At 42.3% G+C, this 22,348-nt stretch overlaps 1 protein-coding gene across 3 annotated transcripts in view; it reads right to left on the reverse strand.

The window, feature by feature from the left end:
* adamts17 (ADAM metallopeptidase with thrombospondin type 1 motif, 17) overlaps window positions 1-22,348 on the reverse strand; it is a 98,853-nt gene that overhangs the window by 15,293 nt on the left and 61,212 nt on the right. For all 3 annotated transcript variants that reach the window (XM_074623643.1, XM_074623650.1, XM_074623659.1), the window contains 7 exons: window positions 22,008-22,158; window positions 20,772-20,873; window positions 20,481-20,626; window positions 19,274-19,440; window positions 17,276-17,403; window positions 3,649-3,769; window positions 1,071-1,151 (listed from right to left, as the gene is read on the reverse strand). In XM_074623643.1, coding sequence (XP_074479744.1) covers window positions 1,071-1,151; window positions 3,649-3,769; window positions 17,276-17,403; window positions 19,274-19,440; window positions 20,481-20,626; window positions 20,772-20,873; window positions 22,008-22,158 — 896 coding nt within the window. The remainder of the gene's footprint in view (window positions 1-1,070; window positions 1,152-3,648; window positions 3,770-17,275; window positions 17,404-19,273; window positions 19,441-20,480; window positions 20,627-20,771; window positions 20,874-22,007; window positions 22,159-22,348) is intronic.

Below are 22,348 nucleotides of genomic sequence, written 5' to 3' on the forward strand. Positions count from 1 at the left end.
TATTTTTTTTTTATTATTCATCTACATGAAAATGTTATCAATGAGACTGTTAAAGCTGAAGTAGGCGAGATTGGAGCAAAAATTTATAAAAAAAGTTTAAAATCTTTATAAAACGGCCGCTATATCGTGACAGTAGTACATGAAACAGGTAACCTGAAAAAAAAACATGTGCCTCTGTGACCTCCGGTGCTCCTAACGGTATCTGAAAGATTTCACAGACTGAAGGAAAACAAGGAGTCAGAGCTGATCTGAGGTCTGCTGTCCATCTGCTGTCTATGAGAGCCGGCATTCAATCACTCGCAAACTCCAGCCAAACTAGGTAGTGCTGATCAAATATGAATCAATATTATGTTACGTTAATGTCTATTTCTCTCCTCAGATGTTTTCAGAATAATATTGTAGTGCACGGTTTAGCTGTAAAATGAGAAAGTTTGGGACGCGCATTGTGAAATCTCTTGAAGGAACGCCAAGTTCCGGTCACATGACCGGAGCACATCCAATAGAAACGCTCTCTCAATGAAATGACCTGTGATTGGTCAAAGTCTCCCGTCACGGGCTAGATGTTCTAAAGTCTGAAAACAGAGCCATGAGGAGGTGCAGAAGTCTAGTTTTCTCTCAGAACACTTGAATTACAATATGCTGAAAGGTTATTATGGAATTTTTGCCCAATGATGCCAAACATATACTGACTACTACCACTTTAAGTCTGAAAACAAGGATACGTTTAGTTTATTTCAGTTCAGCCCAGATATATGGTGGACCAACCAGCAAATGTTAAGCTCAAACCCTTCTTAAATTCACCAGAAGCTGTTTACACTATAGGTTTTAGGGTTAAATATAAAATAAACCTGACTAAACCTGATTTTTAATGGATATTTTAGGATAAATTACAAAGTGTTTCCAGAAAGGCCACCATGTTTTCCATCCAACCAGATTAAGATACAGATAAAAACACAAGATCATATCAATACATGTGCATGACAAATGTTCACAAAGAAACATGATAGTGTGTCTGGAAGTTAGCAGTGATCAAGTGATCCTCAAGGACCTTAAAGCGCATGCATCATTACCCAGAAAGCTATGTGAGGGTTTGTCCTCCACGACTTTGATCCTCCTGGCTCCTGCAGGGATAACCACAGCTTCGATGTAGCCTGATAGATAGACAGGAAGATGAGGTGGAAACCAAATCAGAGGCAAACAGAGTACAGGGCACACACATCCATAGAAGCTCTGCAGGTACTGGATCAAAAACCTGACCTGAAGGCAAAATTCAGATTAATTTCAATTTGCTGGTAGCTACCGACAGTGTGCCGTACACCAAACACATGGGCCTGCCTCCACTGTCGGCAAGCTAGCTAACAGAATGGCACCAAAAATGAAAGTTGATGCTGAAGGCTTCATGTGAGTTTTGCTTGACTCCAAAGATTATTTTTTCATTTTTAGGGTTTTATGTGTAGCTGATTACATGCCAGAAGACTAGGCTGTAAGGAACATGTAAAGTACAGAGCTTTTACTTTTATTTTTTTATTAAATGTCCCACACAACCATTGATTAGTCATATTCAGGCCCATGAAACAGGTCTTTGTGAGTTGGCTGTATGGTATTTTTCTTTTAAAATTGTATTCAGAATACATTAGTTTTGCTTGACTAAATGCTATGCAACTTTTTTTAGGGCTTTATGTTGACTAAATTGTATGAGAGAGGGCTATACGAGACATGCAACAATATAATCAAAAACATATTTTGCTGATTAAATAAAAGCATGTCAATAAACTTTTTCTGTTTGGCCCTCGATGTGATGCTCTTAGTGAAATTGAGTTTGACAGACCAGCTCTACTACATGTGTGGCCAGCCCATTCTCATTCCCAGGGTGTCATGTGCCAAAGCTTTGTCACGGCAATAAGCGCTCGATACCACCGCACAAGGCACCCCTTAGCGCCGGTATGCAACACAAAGGGTGTTCCATTAACTACAATGTAAACCCAGCAGCAAACGCTCAGAGAAAGTGTAACAGGAGTGTGTTTTAAAGAGCAAAAAGACACACACTGGGCGGGCCGGATGGGATGTGAATGGGTCCAACACACACAAGGCTTTCATCCAGGAGACCGCTGTTTGTGTCCCATGTTCACAACATTCATAGTCATTTTCACTGTACAAACGTAGTAGTTTTAAGCCAAACCATGTAGTTATTTCCTAAACCTAACTATAGTGATTTTGATGCCTAATCCTACAGTGACGCCAAGGGTAACTATATTGGTCTTAATGACGAAAATAAAGTGATGCCAAGGGGTGTGACAAAGCGGTAGTATGTGAGGAGTTGAGATGAGAGTGTGTTGGCAATTAAACATTTGGATTAAAGTTTCGAACTCCAAATGGTAGTATGAACTAGAATTACCGAGGGTATATCTCCGCCAACCAGTCAAGTTGCAGTTTGTATCCATGTCTGTCCAAAATGCCATCATTTTATCATTTTATCCTATTAGACATTTGTGTGAAATTGTCATATTTTGCATACAAATTCCTAAGTTATGGCCAAAAACATATGTTGTGAGGTCACAGTGACCCTTGTGCTTTGACCTAAAAATCGAATTAGTTCATCCTTGACTGCACGTGGACGTTTAGACTTTATTGTCCCCAGGGGGAAATTCATCTCCACAGCACTGCGCACGTAAGACAGTAATACATACAACAGCACAACAGTAACAACATGACAGACATCAGTACACACTCAGGTCTACTCAGCGAGGCCTTTTGTTCAAGACAGCTATGGCTGCAGGGATTGGACTTTTCCCAAAGCAAATTCGCCAAAGGCGTTCCTGAGATATCGCATTCACAAGAATGGTACGGATGTGAGGTCACAATGACCTTGACCTTTGACCACCCAAGTCTAATCAGTATATCCTTGAGTACAAGTGAAGGTTTGTGCCAAATTTGAAGAAATTCTCTCCAGGCGTTCTTGAGTTATCATGTACAATATAATGGTACGGACGGACGGACAACCCGAAGCATAATCCTCTGGCCACAGCTGTTGCCGGCGCAGAGGCATAAAAACAAAAACAACCTTCCTCGATACCCCATGTGGATGAATACATTGAAGTGAAATTAAATTGCTTCTCATTGTGCTGGCACCTTCAAATAGAATACACCAGACTGATTACTGAACAAACTTTTAGAACCAACGCAACAGACTGCAAATGTAATGACATTTGCTTTAGTATAAACTTCTTTCACTTCAAAACCCCCTGGCTGGTAAAGATGAAGGATAACAGCAGAATGTCTGTGTTTGATTCCAATATGATATTTTTAGGCAGAGACCATTTAATGCAATCATCTTTAAATTTGACCATTTCATTTCATGCACAAAACATGAAATATTAAAAGCGTCAGGATGTAAACTGGACAGGCCGGACCAGGACACTTACACAGCATATCATAGGAATCAGTTCAGGCTTCTTACTGACAATGAATGATCATTGCTTCAATGAATAGAATAAATCAAACAAACGGCATCATATCAGCAGTGAATGGAAATTATTCAATATCTGATGTTTTATGGAACAGAATAGAGCATACTAGTTGGATAATAAAACATGCACACACACACACACACACACACACACACACACACACACACACACACACACTCACCCATTCCTTTGGTGTGGTTGAAGTCTCCTCTCACTATCTTACAGGAGCGCCCATCTCCATTACAAACACCACAGCGGTCCTCTTTGGCTGTAGAGCCGATGATGCCGTCACAGCCAATTTTCTGACCACAACAAAACAGTGAAGAACAACATTAAAGCTTAATTTATTTAAAAAAGAAAAACAAATATTGCATGCAGGAAAAAAGCTTGGCTTATCCTGATGTCATATGTATCAGAAGATGGTGTTAAAACTGAAGTACATGTACCAACTTCTTGGATTTCTTGGATTTGGGTTTTCATTTATATTTCATTCATTCTAGTGTTTCCTGTTTTATTTTGAAATTCTATCCTCCTGTGCAGTGGCGGCCGGCCAATAGAGGGCCACGGGGCCTGGCCCCACCCACCTTGAGCCACCAAAAAAAAAATTAAAAAAAATAAAATAAATTATAAAATTATTAATTCTAAAAATTCTAAAAATTCAAAAAATTGTCAATATGTGTGTTTTTGACCTATGGAATATACCCGTAATATTTGTAAAATAGGATAACTGCGCCAAATATCTGCTTTCCTCCTTGAACTCTCTGCTAGTGCACCTCTCAGCTGCTCTGCTGCACGTGCACTTTCTGGGGCCAAATGGATTTGGCCCAAGGAAGGCGGGTCTAATAAGCAGTACAGCCAATCACTGATTAAAGATATATGATTACAAGCATGAATGACATACAATTCATCCAATCAGCGCCGTAAAAAAGACTTCCGGGAGGGCCAAACTGATTTGGCCCATGGTGTGCGCGCGCACGTTCACGTGTGTCTCTCTCTGTTCTCGTCAGGGCTCATGTCAGTTCTCGCGTGATCTTGTCTTCTCGTCTCTCGCTTCTCTCCACTTCTCTTCTCTCACAGCCCATTTCCTTTATAAATGATCTGTCGTATGTTATATTAACATACTGAATTGTATGAATAAGATGTCCTTATGTCAGTGTTGGAATAAATGATAAAAATGTAACTGCAAAGTAGTAATGCGTTTTTGATACCTTTTTTTGCATTGAATCGTACTAGGATGTTTGTTGAAATTGATTGGCCCTACCCAAAAAAAAATCCACCAGCCGCCACTGCTCCTGTGTCATGTCTAGTTTTACTACCTGCCTTTGTTTGTTTTCTTGCCTTTTCGTGATTGTCTGCCCCGCCCTGATTTGTTCCACCTGTGTGTAATCATCCTGGACTACTTGTGTATTTAACCCTGTGTGTTCCCCTGTTCCTGTGACAGATCGTCGTTGTGCCTGCATTGTCTGTCGTGTCTGCCGTGATCATTTTACAATCCTGCCTGAGTTCCCTGAGTTCTCTGTGTTCCGGTTAGTACTTAGTTGAGTTGTTTTTTTTAATGTTTTTTCCTTTGTACTTTGTTCCTCGGCCTACATTATTAGTTTTTTTTATTTCCTGTTACATTACTTTACCACCAGTGACCAGTTTAACAGATTAAAGGCCGCTTTTTGTTAAATTTACCTGCCTGCCTGTCTCTCTGTGTTTGGGTCCACTACTTAAACATTAAAAGTTGATAGTACGAACTGACCACATTATGGACGCAGCAGAGAGTTTTTATGCCGTCCTGGGCTTTTTATGCTTCAGCCCCAGCCTGCTGGCTTCCAGCCAGATTGCTGTCTGGGGGCTGGAGCCCCTGGAGCGATGCGTGGGTATTGGAGATTCGTTTACAGTGGGGGTTGGGCTCCACCAGGACTGTCACCAATCCTGTTCGTGATATTCACGGACAAGATATCGAGGCGTAGTCGGGGGGAGGAGGGTTTGCAGTTCGGTGTGCTGAGGATCTCATCGCTGCTTTTTGCAGATGGTTCTGTTGGCATCATCGGTCTGTGACCTCCAGCACTCACTGGTTCGGTTCGCAGCCGAGTTTGAAGCGGCTGGGATGAGGATCAGCACCTCTAAATATGAGGCCATGGTCCTCAGCAGAAAACCGATGGATTGCCTACTCCGGGTAGGGAATGAGTCCTTACCCCAAGTGAAGGACTTCAAGTACCTCGGGGTCTTGTTCGCGAGTGAGGTGACAATGGAATGTGAGATTGGCCGGAAAATCGGAGCAGCGGGGGCGGTATTGCATTGGCTTTACCGCACCGTTGTGACAAAAAAAGAGCTGAGCCGGAAGGCAAAGCTCTCGATCTACCGGTCAATCTTCGTTCCTACTCTCACCTATGGTCATAAGGGCTGGGTCATGACTGAAAGAACTAGATCGCGGGTACAAGCGGCCGAAATGGGTTTTCTCAGGAGGGTGGCTTAGAGATAGGGTGAGAAGCTCAGTCATCTGTGAGGGACTCGGAGTAGAGCCGCTACTCCTTTACGTTGAGAGGAGCCAGCTGAGGTGGTTCGGGCATCTAGTAAGGATGCACCCCCCCTGGACGCCTCCCTAGGGAGGTGTTCCAGGCACGACCAGCTGGGAGGAGGCCACACAGTAGACCCAGGACTAGGTGGAGAGATTATATCTCCGCACTGGCCTAGGAACGCCTCGGGATCCCCCAGTCAGAGCTGGTTAATGTGGCCCGGGAAAGGGAAGTTTGGGGTCCCCTGCTGGAGCTGTTGCCCCCGCAACCCGACCCCAGATAAGAGGTTGCAGATGAGTGAGTGTGTTGTACGTTTAGATCGAGATTGCTCATCAGTTGTGTGTAAGTTTGGAAGGGAAGTCTTCGCAATGAATACAGGTTAGTATCATTGCCTTTGTTTGAAAGTACATGTGGGTGTTATTGTGCAAAGTTGGTGATAGGCGCTTTCTTTATATGTTGGTGGTTTTGGTTGCAGGGTTTGAGATGTGTTTCTTGATGGATTCAATGTGCCGTGGGCTTACAGACATGATCTCCGACATCAATGCGTTTGTGCATCCTGGAACAACTGTGTCTCGCAGTTTGTCCCAGCACATGCATCATTTTAATAAGTTAAGTGGAGGAGCGATGGGTTGTCATCCACATCGGGACCAACGACCTTGCCAGTGGAATAAGTCCCAGTTTGTTTGTGCAGAAGATGGATTCTTTGATCAAATTCAGTGCGGGCGTGAGGACATACACTTACTGTAGCTGTTTGTTCGGTGTTGCCACGACCTGTGGATCACCATATTACCAAAGCACTGGTGAAGCAGTGCAACGTACTGATGGAGAGGAAGATAGCACAGATGTCCAATGTCTTGTTTCTGCGGACCAACAAAGGTCTATATTTGTTCAGCAGGGATGGGTTGCATTTGAACCAGAGAGGCAAAAACATTTTGTTTTCTCATTTCAAGAAGGTTTTGTGGCATTGTAGTTGTCTAGGGTGTTTTCACACTTGGTCCCTTTCAGTCCTCCAAACGAACTCACAGCGATGATTCAGCATTTTTGCGCATATGTGACCTCGGGAGGTGGTCTGAGTACGGTTCGATTCAAGTCCGCGTTGTGGCTCACAAAATCTTTGTATTGTGTACACAAAGCGCTCCAGGTACGATTTGCCTTATGCCGTTGTATTTTAGCCCTCTAGAGTTGCCGTAGACAGATCACACAAGCTTTCTCGCACTGTGACGCTCGGAAAAAGAACACGGAACCATGGCCGCTTACACTGCTTTATTCCCTTTCATTCAGTCAGTCCGTATCAGAGCATGTATCGAAGCACATTAATTAGTGGAGTTTCATGTCAGAATTTAAAGATATTAGTTTGTTACTCAGGACGATCTAAATTTACAGCTTTTATTTGCTGTCAGGGAAGCCAATAATCCATCACTTTATTGTGAAGGCGCCTCGTGTCCCTGAGGATTTGTGTCGTTTTTCCTGTGATTTCTGTATTTTATTCTGTGCTTTAGAGTTATCCCCGCTGCCGTTGTGTTAGCTTATAAACTAACTAAATATATATGCTTGCAAGGTACATACTGTATATTGATTTGTGAAGTGAATGAGCTTTGTAAGTGTAACTTTGTAAACTTTGTGTTGACAGAACATGGCTTTTCAGTCACAAAGTCAATTGGCCACTATTGACCACAAAGACGTAGTGGCCGTAACAAACGCTCCTCAGCTTGTAAGTGCAAGTTTTGAGTGCTTTATTTTATGTGTGTTAATGGTAATATGTGTCATGTTGACTGTAGTGAGCCTATGTAGGTTGTATAATAGGTGTTTAATTTGTTGTGTGTGTTGCAGTATTCATGTCTGGATGCGTCGGTAACCCGTGATCAAGTATACCGGCGTATTGTTGATGCCGGGTCACTAGGAGCGAAGGTTTTGGTGAGAATGGTAACATTACAGCAGGTCAACAGACCAAAAGACTGATTAAGGAGCTGGCCAAGAAGGAGAGCCTGATTGCAAAATCAACTTCAAGATACTCAGGCTCAGCTAGAGTTTTCTCAAGATGGTAAGAGTTAGCAATATTCAGTTAAATCAAAAACTCTTAAGTTTGAGTTAACATTACAAATATGTAGTCGCTGTTGCGAGGAAGCCATATTGGAAGTGTACAGCATATACAATATGTACCGTGAGGTGCAAAAGCAAGTCAGAAGTGAGTGGCAGTAGATATCGTGAACACACTTTCTTGAAAGGTGTGAACATAATTGAAGATGATAATTATTATATATTTCAAATCGTTATTTTTGGGTGGAAGAAATTAGCACCATCATAATCGTTAATAAGAAAGGCAGTTTTATGATTGGGGTGGGAAGTATATCAGCAGTGTGTCTGTTGGTTTTGGACATAGCATTCTCAGAAAGATATTCCATCAGTTACTGTTGTTATTGATTCGTGTTTGTTTGTGTTTGCATTGTGTTGTAGAAGTATCTGATGGCGAGATGATGGCAGTTGCTCTAGAGGCAAAGTTGCTGGATGAGGACGTGGATGTGAAAGTCTGTTGCTCGAAAGGAGTTTGTACAAGAAGTGGTGGTGGAAGGGGTGGATGTGGACGAGGCCACTTACTCTGATGACAATGATCTGGCTGAGGAGTAACTGCAATGCTGAGCACTGTGTACTTTAAGAACACAAACTTCAAGGTACAGCATCTTAATGGTGATGGCATTTTTTTATAGTGTGTGTGGGGGTGTATGATGCACGTTTAGGGTGCTCTTTAAGATTATATTCTCTGTAAGATTTTCTTTAATTATATTGTCTTTGCTAAATTATTTGCACTAGAACAGAGTTCTTTATTGTAAATTATGTCAGTTCTGCAAATAAAAACTATGTGGTTGTGTTTTATGTCTGTTTGGTCAAATTTAGCAAATGTTTCTAAAAGGGCTGTGTGGGTGGAGCATGGCAAGGAAGTGGAGGGAACTGCCCCAAACATCTGGATTGATGTCAACAACAAAAGCTATTAGGTGGCCATGTTCTGGGTATGCTTCTATAAGAATAGTTGAATCTGTCTTGAGTATCAATGTCTATTTACAATTACATATATACAATTACAGAATCTGACGATTTGGGCAAGGAAGAGGTCACCTCACTCTGACCGTCACCACGGTCTTCACCTTGAATGACGCCATCCTTCTTCCTATCTGAGAGAGAGACCATAATATCAACAAAGTCATGTGACTGACCTTAAGAGGCTGGCCCGTAGGCTGTAAAGCATCCGGAAACCATGCCTCTCCCTCTTTGCCTTTCTCGCCTCATCTGAGACCGGTAGGTATGTCGGGAAGCCAATAATCCGTCACTTTATTGTGCAGGCACCTTTTGTCCCTGAGGATTTGTGCGGTTTTTCCAGTGATTTCTGTATTTTGTTGTTTTTGTCGGCGGGGTGCTTTAGAGTTAACCCCGCTGCCGTTGTGTTACCTGTAAGTAACTTTCTGTTTGTAGCAGGGTAGATACTGTAAGTGATATCACCTGCTGTTGATTACTCCCATAGCCTGTTGGCGTGAGTGCATATCTGTCCACGTTGACCATTGTTCGCTGCAGGAGAGGTTCATTTGAGTTGCCTTTAGTGCAGTTGAGTTTCCCCGGACGGCTGCCTGGTAATATCATGGCTCCCCAGACGTGTTGTTTCTGTGGGGCAGCCATGGACGTGCGTGAAGGTCACCGTGAGTGTCCCTCTTGTTTGGGTATGGCTCATTTACTGGATGACGTGGATTGTCCATGTCCAGCTGCGATTGATTTGCCTCTGGAGGAAAGGGCCCCAAAGGCTAGGCTTGGGGGGCATTCCCCACATACTGTGGCAGCTGCTCCCCCTAGTAGGGAATGGGAGCGTCACATTGAGAGACGTTCTCGCAAGCGCAAACAGGGGCAGTCCCATGGGCATAGTAAAAAACGTGCCTCAGAGGTTACTTCTCCACCACTGCATAGTCCAGCCCCACCTGTAGAAGGGGCAGGTGAATACACAGTTGCAAATCCTATCCGCCATTCGTGGTCTGGCAGACAGGGTGAGCAGGATAGAGGACCAGAGAGAAGCTCCACCGATCGCGGATTGTTCGGCGAGGACCTCCCCTAGGGACTTGCCGGCGTATCAAGAACCTCAGGCAGATCACCCTGATTCCATTTCGCTCTATGCACAGGGTTCTCTCTTGGAGGATGAGACCGTGGTGACGGTCATCGTTTGGTCTCATAGATCCATAGTTATGGACATAACTTATGATGTTGTGTGTTTGTTGTGAAATGAATGTTGTATAACATCCTGTTTTGGTTGTTGTTGATGTATACTCTGGCGGAGGGTGACCCAAAGGAAATATTGTTTATTTAAAATTCTGCAAAACAAAGCATGTAAAGTGAAGAGATTATGTGGCAAGGATGTAGAGGGTTTTATACCTGGAGCCCGTGGTGGTTTCAAAAAGAAAGCAAGTATTGGGGAGACAACTGAGTTGCCTGGTTGTCTGGCAAGTTTTGTAGAGGTTTTTTTTAACATTGTCTTCATGTTAATGAACTAGCCAGGACTAATTGGTCAAATTTGGTATGATGGATACAGAGAGGATTGGTTCAATAGCTAATTTGCATCTTTTTTGGCCAATTGGTTGTGTCATTAACATCTTGTGGGATGGGTTTTTCTGTATCGTGTATATGTGTTGAGAGAAGAAGCCAGAACCTTATCATGTATTTATTACAGGTGGTGCTGGAACAGGCAAGTCACATCTGATTAAGGCAATTCACTATGAAGCAACTAGGTTGCTGTCACAAGTAGCAAGTGCACCAGACGGCATTTAATTTAGGAGCTGGCATGATCCACAACTCTTTCTCTATAGGAACAGATGTTAAACTCCCATACACGCCTTTAGGGGAAGAAATAGTAAGCACCTTACGTGCCTATTTATATGATTTGCAGATACAGTATTGGTAATGGACGAGATTTCCATGGTAGACCATAACTTGCTGGCTTATGTTCATGGTAGATTTAGACAGATTAAGCAGACTGGTGACCATTCTCCTTTTGGTAACGTAAGCATCATAGCAGTAGGAGACTTCTTCCAACTGAGCCCAGTAAAGGAAAACCCTTGTATTTGGAGAATACTCCGGTTGATTTGTAGAATGGCAATTTTTCTGTTGCTGAATTGACAACTATTATTTGTCAGTAAAATTCTACCTTCGCAGAAGTTCTGAACAGGTTGCGTACACGAGCTAAGGGCCCACCGCTTCAAGGTAGTGTCGACATGTCTGTCTATCTGTCTGTACAGTCCAAATGCCACATGCTCTATATGCAACACATTATGTAGATCTCCACCATATCTTGAGAAAGCTGCCTATGTTTAGCTGTAAATCAGGGATTTTTCTAATGTTTGTGCAAATGTTTTACTCAACATACACGTCCTTACAAAAGATGACATAAGATGTCACAGCAATGACTTCATCTAGGTCTGTAGCTACAGCATCAAAAACACTTTGATCAGCGCAGTAAAGTAGAAATGTAATTTCAGTTTTGTTTTGTCGGTTCACTTCACAGTTTCGGCCACATCAGATAGTTTCTGTGTGTATGTTGAGGGCGGATGAACCAGACAGTAATCAAAGGCTCATAAAGTTGCACAAGAAACTGAGCCATAAGTTTTATTCAATGTTGTTCAACAATAATCCAGTGTGTTATTATCCCTGATGAGACAGTTATTGTGCGGTCTATATTTTAGCAGACTTCAAGTTGCTGTGTTCAACCCTTCAAAAACTTGCCTCTTTGTCCTCATTTTAAAATCACTTTATCCCTTTTGGGTGGCATCTGTCATATCATGCACACTGTATAGAAGCCCAGTTTCTGCTGGTCGCATTCTGAAATGGATAAAGTCTACAATTATGTTTCGCTGGCTGTCAGGCTGATCGCAAAACTGGCAGAGTGAACCCAAAAGCACAACCAGGAGGCAGGCAGTTCAACAGCCAAGTAAAAGTTTTACTTCATAAAACAGGCAGAGGTCAACACCGGGTGGTCAGTCAGTCAATAAGCAAACAAATCTGACGAGGGGCAGGACACAGGCAGGTTAAGAAAACTACGTCAGTCAGGCAGAACAAGGAAACGCTGGAAAGCTCAGTGGCAAAAAGTGACTGGTGAACTAGGACGGGTATATATGGGCTGGGGAACTGATTAGTGAACAAGCTGCAGGTGAGGAGTTGGCCAGGGAAACCCAGGTGAAGGGAATGAGGTGATTGCAAGCAGGGGGGGCGATGTTTGTTATTTATTTTTGCTGCTTTAAAGGTCACCTATTATGCAAAATGCACTTTTCCATGTCTTTTAAACATCAATATCTGTCCCCAGTGTGTCTACAGGCCACCATAGTATCATAAAAGACCATCCTCTCTCTTTTTCTCCTCCTCCGTTTGTCCGGAAATGGGTGCAGAATTTTTTTTTGCTTTTTTCCTTGTATTCTGACGTCATTTGAGAATTGCAAGCCATGTAAGGGTTTCCTGGTCGAACCAGAGAGAACCTTCAGTAGCTGACCCCGCCCCACAGCGCGTCACTGTCTCTCCTCCTCAACCGAACTTGAGCAAAGTAGCTCCTACTGTTAATCTGCAAGAACCAGCAGAACAGGCTTCATGTACTCCCATCATCTAAATATAACATGTTCTTTCACAAAGGCTTTATGTAATTACACTGTTTAAACAGATGATATTTATATATTATATATATTTGATGTCATGCATGTAGCAGAGTACAGATAGTAAATAGTGACTTGTAAGCAACACAACACATTTCTGTTTCACAGTCAAACTTTATTTGAGTAGACAGATGACAATATTAATTATTCACAGCATTTGTAATCATCCCACCTGCAGTTATGTTAACATGGTACAGGAGAAAGTCTTCAGCTCTGGTAAACTATGGTAAGCTAAGCTCCGGTGGTCTGTAGTCATGGTAACACAGAGACAGCTACTACTGTAAATAATATACCATTACTCTGATCTTCCATACATTTATCTTTTAGCAGAAATAATGAACTGACTACTGTTTCACATCTTCTATTTTCCACCCTGATGGTCGCTGTGTTTACACACCGTGTCATAGCGGTAGCATGTAGCTAACCCGTTAGCATGTAGCTACATGCTAACGGGTTAGCTCTGTATCTCCATGTAAACAGAGCTAACCCGTTAGCATGTAGCTACATGCTAACGGGTTAGCTCTGTATCTCCCATCTGCCCACAGCTGTCTGCTCTCAGCTGTCTGCTCTCCTCTGGGATGATTCTGTCGGTCATTTCTCACAGATGGATCTGTAAAGACAGACGTAAAACAGAGTGTATGTTTACGGTTTACAGAGTTGATGCATGAGGTAAACACTGAGCTAACTAACAGAGATATAAATAGTATTATTTACCTGAGAGAAACCGTCAGGAAAACCTGGAATCTGGACCGCAGATGTTCATCATGTGTCGCCGATTTCTGATCAGATTCCTCCGGTAACGTGCGCTGGGTGAAGTTTCTGGTTTATAAACTTTAAAGTGGTTTATAAGCTCTATTCTAGCTCCTCTCTCTCCACTCCTCTCTCTCCCTGCTCTCAGGCCGCGAGGGGGGTGACGCTGTGTTGTTGAGGACGTTTGATTGACAGAAAACGCTGACCAATCAGAGCAGAGTGGGAGGAGACAGAGGCTACAGACACAGAAATCAGCACTTTTGGAAATGGGCTGAAACAGAGGTTATAGAGACATGCTGGAATGCATGATCTGATTGTTTTTTTGAAAAAAAAACTTCAGAGACATGGTTTGGAGGTGTCTGAGACCTATAATAACTAGTTTAAATGGAGTATAATATGTGACCTTTAAAGCTGAAGTAGGCGAGATTGGAGCAAATATGATTAAAAAAAGTTATTTTTATAAAACGGTCGCTATATCGTGACAGTAGTACATGAAACAGGAAAAAAAGAATGTTCCTCTGTGTCCTCCGGTGCTCCTAATGGCATCTGCAAGATTTTACAGACTGGAGGAAAACAAGCAGTAAGAGCTGATCCAAGGTCTGCTGTCCATCTGCTGTCTATGAGAGCCGGCTGTCAATCACTCGCGAACTCCGACCAAACGGTCAAACTAGGCAGCGCTGATCAAATATGAATCAATATTATGTTACTGTAATGCCCATTTCTCTCCTCAGATGTTTTCAGAATCATCTTGTAGTGCACGGTTTAGCTGTAAAATGAGAAAGTTTGTGACCCAGAAGCCATGTTGGAAATCTCTTGAAGGAACGCCAAATACCGGTCACATGACCGGAGCACAGCCAATAGGAACGCTCTCTCAATGAAATGACCTGTGATTGGTCAAAGTCTCCCATCACCGTCTAGATGTTCTAAAGCCTGAAAACAGAGCCATGAGGAGGAGCAGAAGTCTAGTTTTCTCTCAGAACACTTGAATTACAATATGCTGAAAGGTTATTATGGAATTTTTTGCCCAATGATGCCAAAAATATACTGCCTACTGCAGCTTTAATGGTCCAAAGAACAAGAGACGCTCAGCTGCTAAGCGGGCAAAATAGTTTAAGTCAAATAAGAGTTTATTTCAACCAAACCAGAGTTGGTGATTGTTGGAAAGAGGAACGATGACGGTTCTGGTGAGTTTTATTTTGTTTCTGTCCAGTTTGAATGAAATGTTTTACGATGCTCCGCCACTAGAACAGCTGATCTCAACATAAACAAATACATGTAGATGATGACGCAAGTGTACTCGGTGTACAACTTTACTAATATGAAGCTGAACGGAGAGGTAGTTTAAAAGGTTTATTCCACCCAAATACTACTCTCCCTCTCCCTCTCTCTGTCTCTCTTTGTGTTTAACAATGCAGTTCATCTGTCTGATATTCATATAAAGCATTTCTTCTTTCCGCCTATTCAGGAAAATTCAAGTTTACCACTTTTGACAGTATTACAGTTTAGCTTCCAGCTTTTCTAGCAATATATTTCAGCTCTTAGCGTCTTTAGCTAATCCAGTTCAGCTTCCAACTCTGCCAGTTGTACAACAACAGATTTTTCAGTGGTGCAGTGCAATGCATTTGAGCTTTGACATCTTTAGGGAAGTTATTTCACATTTCTGCTTTTTCAGCAATGCTTTGCAATTAATTTCAGCTGTCAGTATTCACACGCATGTTCAGCAGGAAATGCATTTTCTAGTTAATTGTAACATCGACACTGCAAACCAAGGCATTGATTCCTCATGGCAATGTTAGCTAGCAAGTTAGCTACTTGCCAACTTAATTTAGCTAATGTCAAATAGCAACACACCGGTTGCCGGGTTGGTCTTTACTTAAAGGGACTGTTTGTAACTTCTTACACGTATAAATCATTGTGGGTCGGTGTCCCATGTGCACTCGCGTGTGGCTACGCTGTTCAGACAAGACTCCAACACAAACTACACGGAAGCACCAAAACCTCAAACGTTTGTACAGAAATAACTGCTGCAGCTCCTCCAGACCAACAGAGGTTTCCCGTGTCTTGTGAAGTGACGGGGCTCCGCAGAGAGAAACGTTATCGTCTCCGACCAAAACTCCGGTGTCTCCCCTGAACCTCCTCGCAAAGCTAGCTGTCCTCTGTATACATCCATGTAGCTACTATTTTCCGCGTTCACCCCATCCGCTGTGCATGACGTAAATCACACCCTCGTTGGGGCTCGCTCATGTGATTTGTTGGAAAGGAGGGAGACATCTGATTGGCTACGGATAATTCCCAGATCGGGGGATGTCAGATGAGTCTCAAAAAACCCTCAGAAAACAGTTAGTAAATGCAGGTTCTTACAGTTTGAATATAAATGTAACAACTTCCAAATATGTTTTTAATGAAAATTGCAAATGCTTCTAAATACATATATTTGTGGATTTCTATTATATTTATTTAAAAGAAGAAATATTTGTGTGTGCATCAGAACTTTATGTTTTATATGTGGATTTTTTTTATTACATTTATATACAACAATAACTATTTTTGTGTGCATTCAAAAAATATTTTTGTGGAGAGAGTCATTTATATATAAATCACAAAAAAAATTGTGAAATCTTCTGCGTGCATTCATTAATACTAAGACTGATCTGACCCCGTACATTTAATCCGCTGGGAGTATTGAGAAACAGATGAGAGAGGTATGCTGAAAGACTTTACACTGCATGTGCTGTTGATCCGATATGCACATGGCTGTCCCATCATACATCGCAATGGCCTTCAACATTGCACCTCAGTGATCTCATAGATCGACAGCTCAGTCCTTTGCTGGAGCATAATGGTTGAGTGAACCTAAGAGTAAGGGCGTATTCACACCTGCCTTGTTTAGTTTGGTTGAATGGAACCCTGGAGCATTTACCCTCTTGGTGCGGTTCGTTTGGGCAGGTGTGAAAGCAGCAATCGCACTCGGGTGTGCACCAAAACAAGCGTTCGCTTCTAAACAAACCGCGGTACGGTTTGGTACGCTTTGTTTGTGGTGAGAACATGATCCGACCTCGATCCGGCCCAACTGGAGAAAGCATTGCGCCTTTTTCGATTAAACCAGCTCCGGTAGCAAGCAGTGCTGTGCAGAGACAAGACAACATTACTACAACAGAGCCAACGCTTGCCCTCGCTATTCACATCGGTACTAAACAGGTGTGACGTCAGGCTGTGTTGAAGACCACGGGCGTACCTGATGGATCTTTGGACATATTTTCGGATGATGAGCGTGTCACAGTTTAGGAGGATTAATGCACGCCTCCTCCTCCGTCCTCCGTACGTCTTGATATGCACCTTCAGCGGCTCCAGTGCATCAATATATTGTTTTCCAGTCGCAAACTGTATCGTTGCCTTCAGTGAAACATTGCTACGAGGTAAAAAAAAGATGACCAAGATCAAGCCGCGTAGTCGTCCCTCCATTGTTGCGTTCTGGAAGTCTGCTCTTCTTTGTTTACTTCCGGGAGTTTTCCAGCATGGAAATTCTGACCAATTAGAGAGCAGTTTCTTTGCGCACCAAAATTTTGGTCCGCTAGTAAATGCTGCCGTGTGAATACAAACCAAACTCGAGGCAGTATGCAACATTGTAACAATTTGGTCCCTGATTCAGACCAGAGCAAACCAACTACGGTTGCGAAAACGCCCTAAGTCTAAGTGGGGACGATAAGTGATGGCACAACTCAAAGCCTGGCAGGCCAAGAAGCTGGCCGTGACTTTGTTCCTCTTGGAAAGAAGAGAAGGCAGGCCAAAGAAAGTCTAATCTATTTGGTGTGTACCATTCCATGACAGCATTTTGAAGGAGTATTCACATGTGTGTGTGAGTGTGTATGTGTGTATGTGTGTGTACCTGACAACTTCCGTTAACACACAGGTCGGCCTCGTATGGTCCACAGGGCGTTCCATCCATCACTCTGTCAGCCATCAGGACCGGGACATCTCGACCCACTGGGCTGCAGAACAACATGCATGGCTTCTCTGCCCATACACACACACACACACACACACACAGCGACACAAAATCATGTTAGTGTGACTACTACTATAATAGTAAGGCACAAAAAAAACAGATGTGTTTCCATTCAATGTAAATTCAGAAATACTTAAACAAAGGAAATGTTAACAGCAAATTAGAGCAATGAATGAACACAGACACAGAAGTGCCTGTAGCTTCTACTAGCCATCTCAGCCACAACAGCAGAATCTGGTTGAGGTACAGACAAAAAGAAATGCAATAAAAGTCTGCCCTTCCTTAAAAAATGGTAGAATTGGTTGTTTGCTCAAACAACATTTGAAACAACATTTTCCGAACAATAAACGTCTTGGGTAAAGATAAGATAAAGCAGACTGCATTGTTCCAAAGGAAATATGTCTTGAACAGATACAGTACAGTATCTGCTCTTTAAAAATACACAATAACACAGTGCATACATACAGTATATAACAATAATAATAACTAGAATAACAGATCCCCCCCCCCCCCCGCCCCGTTCAGCTTGCACCATCATCCACGTGTATTTTAGTTTATGTTGAGATCAGCTGTACGTAGCGGAGCATCTCCTTTCAGACTGTGCCTCCTAAAATTTCAAACTGACTCCCACCGGACCTCTGATCTATAAAAACTGGATCCCATTTCACCAAAAGCAGCTCAAGCCTTTTTTTGTATTGTCTCTCACTTTCAAAGCAGCATATTCATAGTTTTCAGTCACGTGACACGTGCGGATATCTGGAGGCCAAAACAATGGACCAAGATGGCGACTGTCAGTGGATTCTCCATAGCAGGGAAGCACAAGCCTGTCAATTTTCCATCTGTTTCAAGCCACGAATATTTAGATCATCTATCAACAGAAGAAAAACTAAGATACAAGCACAAACTACAGGTTTTGGGGACTTGTGATCCATATACAGCACCCGCCGCAGTATTTCAGTCACTAAAAACAGCAAAGTCGCTGCCAGAACTCCACTTTGGCGATGTTTACATCTATCTAGTGGAGAATCCCTCACCTTACACTGCTGCCAGGATGAAAGCCTACAAAAGTACAGACAGTTATATGTATTGGGAGGTGAAGGACAAGAAATTCTTCATCGTCAACGCAAAGGTGAGTGCTAATTAACTAACGTAAATTGTAGCTAGCTATCTGACGTTGATTCGTGTGTGGTTAGTTTCAGGGTCCCTGTAGTCAGCATTAGTAGGACAGTAGTGACAGGCAGTATTCATTTGGTATGGTTAACACAGTGTCTAATGACATACTAAGTCTAATGAAAACTCCTTTTTCCAATGTGAGTTAAACCATTCCTACAGATTAAATGAGCCGCCACTGACAGTCTGGGTTGTTGTGGAGAAGGAGGGACTGGTGTGATTTGGCCACTGCACCTGTATGGCTGTGATGACAAATTGCTGATGAGTGAGGTGTCTAATTTTTAAGACATCATATTGGGCTTTGGGAACTTGGGATGAGCACTTGTCATTATGTTTTACATTAAACAGGCTAAACGTGCATTAAAACATAATGCCCACCCTTCATGGGAGAAACAAGTCAACCTCTCAACTCCCCTAATGTGGGTTACTTGAGAGTAGCATGTGACCCAAAAGGTTGCCTAAATAATACTAGTCCCCAGACTAGAGGTACAATTTCACATGGTACAAAGGATGGCTTTATCTAAAATATGAAGTGATTTTCATGATGTGAGTGCCATTTGTAATGCGTTGATGGGGGTATCTTCCTTCTAAAGACCTCAGAAAGTGATGTCCCCAAAGGGGAGTAGTTTTTAAATGTGTCCCCGAAGTTTGCCTAAGCACGTACAGTATGTATGTGTGTGTGTGTGTGTGTGTGTGTATGTGTCTCACCATCATTAATAATAGCGATCAGCATGCTGCCCTTCTTGCTGGCGTGTTGGTCGTAGGACAGACACTGCAGGTCTCTGAAGCTGGGTGTCCCCTTGGGACAGGGAGGAAGTTCACAGGCCTTGTGCTCCACACTGGCCTTCTGACAGTTCCGCCCACCAGGACCAGGCCTGCTCACACACACACACACACACACACACACACACACACACACACACACACGCACACAGTTTAGTATGAACTCTCAGTTTATAAAACAAGGCGATAAAGGCTATCAGGTGTCTGTCAGCATTTGTATCTAACCAGATGATCATAAAAACAGGTCAGGGTTACTACATACAGGTATTTCTGTAACTACGGGCATTTTTAAGTCCCAGCAGTGAAATTTGGAAGTAATGTTAAAATGTGTCATGTGATGCTTGATAAATGTATACTCAGGGTTATCACACATCTTGACATACAAAATAATTACTAAATTACAGCCGCAAGCGGCAGATCGTGAAGTAATCCCTTTTTTTTGCTCAATAGAACGAAGCAGATCAGTTGCTAATATGAAAGCAGCAAATAGCGGCTTTCAGGCTTCACAAAGTCACTTCAGTTAGTTTAATTATGTCCAAAGAAGGAGTAATTGCACACTCCAAAGTCCCGCCAGGCATATATCTTAGGAAGGGTTACTTGGTGATGTTTGGACAAACTGTCATTGATTTATGGCCAGATTTGCGGCAGGCCCATTCACGTTTTGAACCGATGGCACTGCCTGTTGAACGATTTCAAAATAGTTTTAAACACACTGTCAACATTGTTATTAAACATATCCTGTGAGGTGTGTAATAATTGGACAAACGTTTTTAGATTTATAGTCTGATTTGTGTTATGCCACGCCCATTCTTTGTATTTGTAGCGCCCCCTAGCGGTCGATTTGAGGGAAACTTTTAGGATAAATTTCAGCTACAAATCCTGTAAGTTTTGTGATGATTGGCGTAACGGTTGTTGACTTAATTCTGTTTATGTGCTGAGCCACACCCTTTTGATGCAATGTATAAATTAATGCTTTATACATTTAAAAGGAAATGTTGAAAATGTTAATGAACTATTGTTACATATTTTTATATTAATTAATTATTACATCTGCTACAAGCAATAATGCTACAACACAGACACAAACACAGACAGACAGACAGACAGACAGACAGACAGACAGGGGACATACGGTGGGTGGTCACATTTCCTCTGTCTGAACTGGACTCCAGTACTACAGGTTCTGCTGCACATGCTCCACTGGCTCCATGGACCCCAGTCACCGTCCACATGCTGAGGGATGGGAGTCTTACTGACACAATCGCCCGCCCTGCACCACTGACACGGACACACACACAGATTCAAATTAATTCAAAAACACTTTATACTCATCATAGTGTTCATTTTCTGAAGCTGTTGCCTGGGAGAGGTGAATATGTGAGTATTGGTTCATGGAAGAACAGTGTGAGCGAGAGAGTCCTACCTTGTCTGCTCCACACTCGGTTCCATCCAGAGGAGGATCCAGTTTGGTCTTGCAGGATGCATCTCCCTCTACTAAACACCACAGGCCAGCGCACATCAGGTGCTGACATGCACACACACACACACACACACACACACACACACACACACACACACAGAATGATAAATTCAGCATCAGATACATTTATTGTCGAAAAAAAACTGTCCTCATTAACAAATCCATTCAAGTTGCTTCTTCTTTGTCATCTTTTGAAATATTAAATAAAAGTCAACACCATCTGTTGATGTTTCACATTAAACCTGGAAAGTGAAGAATGATGCCCTCTGAGCCACTAGGAGACTTTAAATGTGAAATATCTGTGCACCTGTTGAGTTTCACACCAAACAGCATGATAATAAGAATTTATTTATTTTAAGCGGGAAATAAAAAATAAAGATCCGTCTCTTCTAGGGGTGGAACGGTTCACAAAAAACACGGTTCGGTTCATATTACAGTTTTCGGTTCAGTTTGGTACATTGATGTTACAGCGAGGAGAATCATGTTCTGATTTCAACGTGCTTTTCATTTATTTGGCAAAAATAAGTTAACGAATGTTTGCCCCGTATGGCTGGCTTACATAAGGAACATAAACTCTTTTTCATTGTCAAATCTTAACTGAAAGAATAGGTCTTCTACAGTCATTAGTGCAAACAAAAGAATGCAGCTTTGTTACATTCATATAAATATGATGTAATTATAGACTAAGGCCATCAACATAAATTGAAGCATAAGCTCAACCAGAACTATACTGAATAAAAAACCAACAACATCAGAACAAAAGACTGAACAGCGGACACCGGACCAAAACCGCTCACAGCATCCACTGGGAGGAGTTCAAAGGTCATTGACTAGGAGTCAGTCCCACATTGTTATGAACTTGACATCTTTTACTAGATTCTTCTTAACTTTTTGAGGTCTTTTCAGGATTCCTTCTCCAGTTTTTCCAGTAGATGGTTAATGAATACATATTTCAGCATGTTTAATTTTTTGAGTTATATTTATCTTAACTTTTCTTTCCATGCCAGGAAATATACCCCTGTCCTTTTTTTGTAATAGCTCTACTCTTATACATTCTAAAGATCAATGGATCTCCTGTTTTTAGATCCTGTTTATGTCCTATTAGATATACAATAAATACGTTATGAAAACTGAATAAGGTGACGTTTAAAATACTAGGACAAATGGAGTGTGTTGTACCTCCATGTCATTGCAGAAAGTGGCATTGGCTCCAAACAGGATCTGGCACTGTTCATCCACACTGTAGTGCATGCCTGGAAGCTTGGGAGGAAGCCAGACCCGGTAACGGCTCCTGGGGTCCGTGTGTAGCAGGCAGCCACTGGCTTTGGACCTGTTTGAAAGACAGACAAGAGAAGGTTTCATAATGTTCTTACCAGTTAACTGTTTTATGTCCAAGAGTTTCCTTTCACTGCCAAATGACACTTGGCATTTACAGCAGATTTAAAAAATATCAGATATTATTTTGAAAGCAGATGTAGATGAGCACTGCGGTGACATTGACCATATTGTTGGTTCAATTA

The sequence above is a fragment of the Sebastes fasciatus genome, chromosome 2 (assembly GCF_043250625.1).
Source record: "Sebastes fasciatus isolate fSebFas1 chromosome 2, fSebFas1.pri, whole genome shotgun sequence".
Classification (NCBI taxonomy): domain Eukaryota; kingdom Metazoa; phylum Chordata; class Actinopteri; order Perciformes; family Sebastidae; genus Sebastes; species Sebastes fasciatus.